This window comes from Macadamia integrifolia, chromosome 8 (genome assembly GCF_013358625.1).
Source record: "Macadamia integrifolia cultivar HAES 741 chromosome 8, SCU_Mint_v3, whole genome shotgun sequence".
Taxonomy (NCBI): Eukaryota; Viridiplantae; Streptophyta; class Magnoliopsida; order Proteales; family Proteaceae; genus Macadamia; species Macadamia integrifolia.
The window spans coordinates 28877052-28884490 of record NC_056564.1 but is presented as its reverse complement, the minus strand read 5'-3'; the positions used below and the strand labels follow the sequence as shown (position 1 = coordinate 28884490).

Sequence of the window (7439 nt, the reverse complement as noted above, 5' to 3'; positions counted from 1 at the left end):
CAAGATTCCAATTGATCTGACATGCAAATTCCTCCGCACATTGATAGCATAGGGGACCTCAACCATATCTTAATTAATGAAATTCTCTCATAGGAATTTCCTCCTCGATAGTTGGATCGAAGTTAGCGTAATTGGCACTTTTTTCAATCCAATCATTGCCAACTATGGATTGGGTAGGGGTGTCAAAAATGAGACTGAACCAGTTGAATCAATTAGGATCACTTGGTACACATGTCGGATTGGTATTGGTTTCAATGTTGACAAAAGATATAAAAAAATAAATATATATATATATATAATTGAATCGACCAATATGAATGAAATAAATAAAAAAATATATTTAAAATCCAAAAATTTATTTTTCTTTCTTCCCTTATTTATAGAAGAAAAACAGTGATCAGACCAATAATAGGCCAATAAGATCATTAAAAGAAATTGGTAGTGAACCAAAATCAACTAGACTGATAGCTATAGATTTCGGATTAGGCTTTTGTAGAACAATATCTTATTGGCTTGAAACCGGATCAGATAGAAGAATGAAAAATCGAAGAAAAAAAAATCAATTGAAATCAAAGCGAGTCAACCATTTGACATTCTTAAGTTTGAGGGTTCCCAAGTTGACCAATTCTTAAGTTTGCATTGATAGACTCAAGTTTTCATCAAACCCCGAGTTTCCTTTCACCTATGGTGAAGGAGAAATTCCCTTACATTGATCATCCATACCATTGGAATATGCATGTGGAGGGATTATTTCCACTTCTTCCTCAACAAGAGGTGGGAGTAATAATGGTCTAATTGATGACATTTGAATTTTTGTATTCATGTATCATTCCTACCAAGTGGCATCTTAGATGGAGCCAAATTTTGTGGATAAGAACACTTCATGATCCATTATTAACATGTCATGTTTTGACCCAATTAAAGTTATCTATATTATAAAACAAATCATTAAAAATTAAGGATTACAAATTGGGTGCATAGCCATATATGGGAGGACAAATAATTAAATTCAAGACTAAAATTTACTAAGTGATTAATTTAGAAAATATCCTATAGACTAATAATTGAATTTGCCACGTCACTAAGAACTATGGTAACAATCCATTTGTCACCAACAAGATTTTTCATATATAACATGATTTTTTTATTCTCCACTTGATTCAAAGCATAAGATTGGGATTGTATGTCAAACAATCTAATGTACTGCAATTGATCTTGGCGCCTTGCACATTAATAAGTTAAAAACTAGGTAGATTATTATAACATCATTTTTTTTTTTTTTTTGGTCTAATGAAAATGTAGCATTGGTTTTACTTTGTGTCCATATCCTCTCCAACGCGCCCAACACCCCAATGTACATTAGAAGGTTGGCAGGGCTGAACACACACCACCAAATCCACTCAGGTTTCGATTCGCATTGGGCTCGTTGGGGCCTTGGAGAGAATCCTTATGTTTTTACTTAACTAGAGAGGGGAAAAAGGATCCTCTCACCATTGGTGATGTGACTATGTGATGAGATTTTTATCCAATATGTGTGATTTTTGTATAATTAAAACACTATTCCATACCATTAAATTTTTTTTTTTAAACCATTAAACTACTATATATATATATGCATAGAAATATTAATATACCTTTTGTACATATGAATGATGTGAATGCTATGATCATTAATTCACCATTGAATTTGTTGCGTGTGGGAAACATATTCAAGTTACATAAATATGATTAATTAAGTGCTTAAACGATCTAAAGACATTTAATATTCCAAATGAAACAATTAGTCTTCATCATCATGACATTATTTATTATTTCTTAAAATTTTCTTCGGATTTGGATTCAGCTGGGGGATGTGGAATCCTAAGAAAAAGTTTCTTTTGGTGTTAATTGTCCAAAAGTAAGTCGTTTGCTTGATACCATGGCCTTAGAAATTGGAGCAAAATCGTTAAATTTGGCCGATCTCGATTTCAATTATGTTTAATTTTAAAAATTTCTTTTGAATTGACCATACACGCACCTAGGCTGTGTTTGGTAGCTAAGAGAAGAAAAGACAAGAAAAAATAATCTAGAAAAGAAAAGAATAGAAATGAAATGAAATGGGAGAAAAATAGCAAAAGTATGTGTGTTTGGCTACCATTAGAAGAAAAGAAAAGAAGTTTTTTTTTTTGTATTTATGGCAAGATTATTTTCTTTTCTTTTCTTCTCTTGGCTACCAAACATAGCCTTTTCAAGAAAAAAGTATGTACTTTTTTCTTTTCTTATCTTGGCTCCCAAACACAGCCTTAGATCTTCATTTTAGTTCATTTATCTTTCTTTCCAGAACTTGCCCATTCCAAAATCTCATCCATGGCTATATAATTACATATTTGGTTTTATGTAGTAGAATATTAAATCCATTATATGATTTGAGAGACTAGTACAACGGAAATAAAACTCAAATGATTAAAGCATTTACTATCAAGATGAAGTAATGGTTCCACTTGTCTAAACACTTGAATTTGAACACAAAGTCATTTAACAACATGCTTTAAATGAATGTTGAAATGATGATTGGAGACAGAGTTGTGCCACATGTCACTGTCCTTAAGATGACGCTATGTTCAATAAACCAACTGATTAGAGAAGGAGAATCTTTCAAAACAATAAAAGAAAAAGAAGGTAATGAGCACTTAGATTTTTAGAAGCGTTTTGGAAGCACTTATCCAAGGTGGCCCCATAAGAGGTGAGACACAAAGAAATTAGCCATTATCGGCATTGAATAAGCATTGGACAACATTCAACAAAGGTGTTATTGGCATTATCTGGCCGGCCGGAAAGGAAAAATCATAATTATTATATTTTGGTCCGGAGCAAAAAGATAACAACATGTGTGGCTTTAATTATTGCCGGTCCTCTTCACAGCCATGGTGCTCAGGGGTGTCAAATCGACAACCATTATAGAATTATCTAGGACAGGATGATTATAAAGGTCACAAAGGTGTTGGGTCTCTCCCTAATTTACTTTTGATAACAAAAATATTTATAAGATTTTCATAAATTTATGGGAGGAGGTTAGATATGTCGTCAATTTTCCTGGAGCTAGCTGCTCATCTAATGAGAGAAACATAAGGGATTTTTCCAAGAGAAAGAGAAAAGAAATAAATACAGATCTCATATACCGGCAACATATCAAACCTTTTTCTAAAATGTATAAGTAAAATATTGGAACTAGTGGGCAAACCGATTTGCATTGGGAAAAACTGTGGAACTCCTCTTATTTCACATGGGCTTTTTTCAAGTTGGTAGTTACCAATGGATCCTAAGCTTAGATAGCAAAGGTGGCCCCTACAGTCAATCACTATTAAGTCAAGAGTTAAAATGACCGTAATATCTTTTTCACTAAAATTCATTTTAACCCAATTCCTCTTCATCCCTACATATTCTCACCTTCACCAAGACATTCTCACCTTCATCGAGACATCAAGTGCAAAGAGAGAGAGAGAGAGAGAGAGAGAGAGAGATATGATGGATCCATCGTTCCTACTGATGCTGTCAAACCTCCTCCATCTGCAGAATCGCCTGGATCCCAGTTCATCTCTCCTCTTGGACTCATACGCACCAAACAGCAATACCACCTCCTCCCCAATAGCAATCCTCTCCTCCACCTCCGCAGCCCCTCTCCTCTTCTTCATCATCGTCTCCATGCTCTCCTGCTCTGCATCCCTCTGCTCCTCCTCCTCAACTTCCTCTTCCTCCAATAATAACAACAATAATGACTCCTCTGCTGACCACAGTGTCTCCACCTTTCGAGCCCTCACCTCAGAACACATTTGGACCATGGAGGCACCTGTGCGCGACACCCAGTGGCGATCCTCCAACGGCCTCTCTTACCCAGTCTTCACTACAGTGGTCGAAAAGCTCAAGCCCCACATACTCCAATCCAACCTCTCCCTCCCTGCTGATTACACCATCGTTATGGTCCTCTCTCGCCTTGCTCACAGCTACTTCACCAAAACTCTATCTTCTCATTATTCACTGGAGCCTTACCTCGTCTCCAAGATCACCAACATGGTCATCTGCTCTCCTTGTCAACGTGGAAATCTATGACAATGAGGTACAGAAAATGCTAATAGCCAAAAACCAAATCACGGTGATTATCACATTTCTCCCTAGAAGTTTTGGCTAGTGCATATAAGCCATGCTAGGAAAAAGAAAAATTTTTGATACGAGGAACAAGATGTAGACCTGAAGTTTGATGAATCGATCCAAATCCACATCTTGTCTTTGCAACTCCTGATCGATCTCATTATCGAAGAGGGAGAAAACCGGTGAATCCGTCAAAGAAGCCACATGCCTATCGTTGAGCGACAACCCTAACCCCGTTGAAACTGATCGTGTTTGCAGAAAATCCACAGAGTTTATCTGTGAATTGTCTCCAAGAAGTCTTGTTCTTTCAATTTTTTCTTCGTTGGTTCGGAACCATTATCCCACCTTAAATCGCTCCCACTGCAATCCATTGTTGGGACTGCACCAGGAGCGAATCCAACTACATGAACTACACAAAAAGTAAAACAAACCACGCACCTCAGACCATTGTTGGTTGTTGCGTGTTGCATAATTTGTGTCAGATTGCAAGGGTATTTTAAGTACTTCATATTTAATAAGGATATTTTAGTATTTAATTAACCGTGACTGAAACTAAAGCCTAAGTCTGATTTGATGAAACAGAGGATTGTTCTCATAATTGTGCCATTCTCCAGCGGATAGCGCTGGAAATTTCCCTTCAAAATTCTCCCGTAACACTAACGTCGCAGTTTTTCTCGAATCTCGCCTCTTCCCACTCCCTCTGTTATTGGGAAGCTCCATTTCCCCTCTCTCTCTATCATGGAGCTCTTGAATCCCCCATCTCTCACTCTTCCCTCATCTTCCCGTTCTCCCCTTTCTTCTTCTTCTTCTTCTTCTTCTTCTTCTTCTTCTTCTTCTTCTTTATTCATCTGCAGATCGCAGAAGCAAACAAATATTTCAATCTTAGTTAAGTCAAATTTGGTTGCGAGCAAGCTGAGCTTCAGTTTCCGCAAAAAACCTTTAATTTGGCGCCAAAAACACGTTATCAGAGCTCAAACATCGAACCAAGCTGAAGATGAAGGTTTCGTCCTCGAAGATGTTCCTCACTTAACCGACTTCCTCCCCGATTTACCTGTAAGTTTTATCCCTCCTCATTGCCCTACTTATCAGCGTTTCCTTTCAGCATTTCTTTACTGAACTTTACCTTCCGAATCTGATAATAAGTTATGAATCTTATGATTGGTCTCATATCTTCGTTTGCTAAATTGAATTCATTCATTTTGCTTTGTGACTTAGTCGTTGTTTGTCAGATCATTCAGTTTCGAAATCTCTGTAGGTTGATTTAGGTTAATTAGTAAAGTCAATTTAGCATACTATGTCTAAATGTAAACGAGAAATTAGAATGCAACTCTCGGAAGCAAACCACTTCCTTCCTTAGTGAGTAATCACAATGAAAAGGAATGGTAATAGAAAGTCAGCTAGAATTTCATCAGGTTACAAGTGAAGAAAAGAGAAATTAAATTAAAAAATCTGTGTAGTCATGAATCATGATTGTGTAGCTAACCTAAAATCTTACCAAATTTGATAATTAAAATTTTCAAATAAATGCCTATTCAAATAAGGGATTTGGTTGAACAGTGGAGTAAAATTTGGTCAACATTGTTAGTAAGTTACATAATAATTATTGGACATGATTATAAATTTTCCATTTTATTTTAGTTTTAATTTCTTTTCCCTTCCCTTCCAACCAGAAGATCTAAAGTGTGCTTTTGGAATCTGAAAAGTATTTGAAATATTATGAAAAAAATATAAAATTTGATTACTTTCCTTATATTAAGTAAGTTATAATTATAAAAATGCGTAAGAAAATTTTCTGAGTCAAATGAAGGAGCTCTCTTCAGCTTACCGGGAGATAGTCCCAAGCCTTCAAATTGTTTAAATGATTAGGCAGCACATCTATAACTCGCATTGTCTGGTAGGTCTGATGTACACTAGCACTTTTGTGTCTCTCTCTTTCCTTTTCACCTGAAATGACCTTGCTGCTCTCTAATCTACCTGCCCTCTAATCTACGATACCATTTTACCGCACATCATTTGTACGCTCATCTATTCCACTGGCTCAGAGGATGCTCTCCCTATTTAAAATTGTCATTCTATGATGGTCTTCACGAACCTTCTTGTAGGATTCATGCTTCTTTCTTTATTTTCCTTCAGGCATACCCAAATCCTTTGCAGAAGAGTTCAGCATATGCAATTGTTAAGTAAGTCCATAAATTTCTTCAGAAACTTTATCAATCAGTTTTGGTTATCTACATACACATTCATTGGTCTATCTGGGAGTTTTCCAGCCCCTGAGATCTGCTTTTCTTGGATATAAAAGTGATAAAGTCATTCTTTTTCTCCCAGGCAGCACTTTGTTGACCCAGAAGATGTGGTAGCACAAAAAGTAGGTAACCCTTTTCTTTTATTCTATTGAATGCATGGTGTTAACGATTTTGCAGATATGTTTTTATCTTCATTATTTGCATCCAGATTGTTGTACGGAGGAACAGCCCTAGAGGAGTACACTTTCGGCGTGCAGGTCCTCGGGAAAAGGTTTATTTCCTTTCCACAACCACAATAACTTGGGATTTTTGTACATCTGGTTCAAAATATCTTTCCTGCGTTTCAGGTTTATTTCAAGGAAGAAGAAGTAAGAGCTTGCATAGTGACATGTGGTGGCTTGTGCCCGGGTATTAATACTGTGATTCGTGAGATAGTATGTGGCCTGAATTATATGTATGGCGTTGATGACATCCTCGGAATTGAGGTGAGTTTAGTTTAGTCTCTGTGGTTTTGGTTCTGCTGTATCTCGGTCGTAAGGCCATACTTGTTCACACAGTACATCCAAATGAAGGTTAGTTAGTACTCTTAATGATAGTTATTTAAGAATGGTCGAGCCTAGTTAGTATTCTTTTTCAAAATATTGAAGAATTATATGTATGGCATCATTGACATCCTCGGACTTGAGGTGAGTTTAGTTTAGTCTCTGTGGTTTTGGTTCTGCTGTATTTCTGTTGTAAGGCCATACTTGTTCACACAGTACATCTAAATGAAGGTTAGTTAGTACTCTTAATGATAGTTATTTAAGGATGGTCGAGCCTAGTCGATGTTGCAGCATTTGCAGTTCTTGTGCTAGTGGCATTACACTCCAGTACTTGCTCCTTTACAGAACACCATAAGATAAAATGTCATCTTTGCAGATGCATTTCTTATTCATAGTTATATATTCATATATATAACTGCAAGCCATTCTTTCACTGGATTCGTACTTTTAGATATTTTTAAATGTGTTGAAGGAGGTAGTCTACTTGACTAGGAAAAGAAAAGAAAGAAAAAGATTCACCAACACCAAA

At 36.3% G+C, this 7439-nt stretch overlaps 1 protein-coding gene across 1 annotated transcript in view; it reads left to right on the top strand.

Annotated features, from left to right (window-relative positions):
• The first annotated feature begins 3507 nt into the window (after positions 1-3507).
• Positions 3508-7439, top strand: part of LOC122086868 (ATP-dependent 6-phosphofructokinase 4, chloroplastic-like) — an 11619-nt gene continuing 7687 nt past the window's right edge. Inside the window, exons 1-5 of the mRNA XM_042655799.1 lie at positions 3508-5178; positions 6259-6305; positions 6451-6490; positions 6577-6639; positions 6716-6862. Of these exons, the coding sequence (XP_042511733.1) occupies positions 4864-5178; positions 6259-6305; positions 6451-6490; positions 6577-6639; positions 6716-6862 (612 nt within the window). The 5' untranslated portion in view covers positions 3508-4863. The remainder of the gene's footprint in view (positions 5179-6258; positions 6306-6450; positions 6491-6576; positions 6640-6715; positions 6863-7439) is intronic.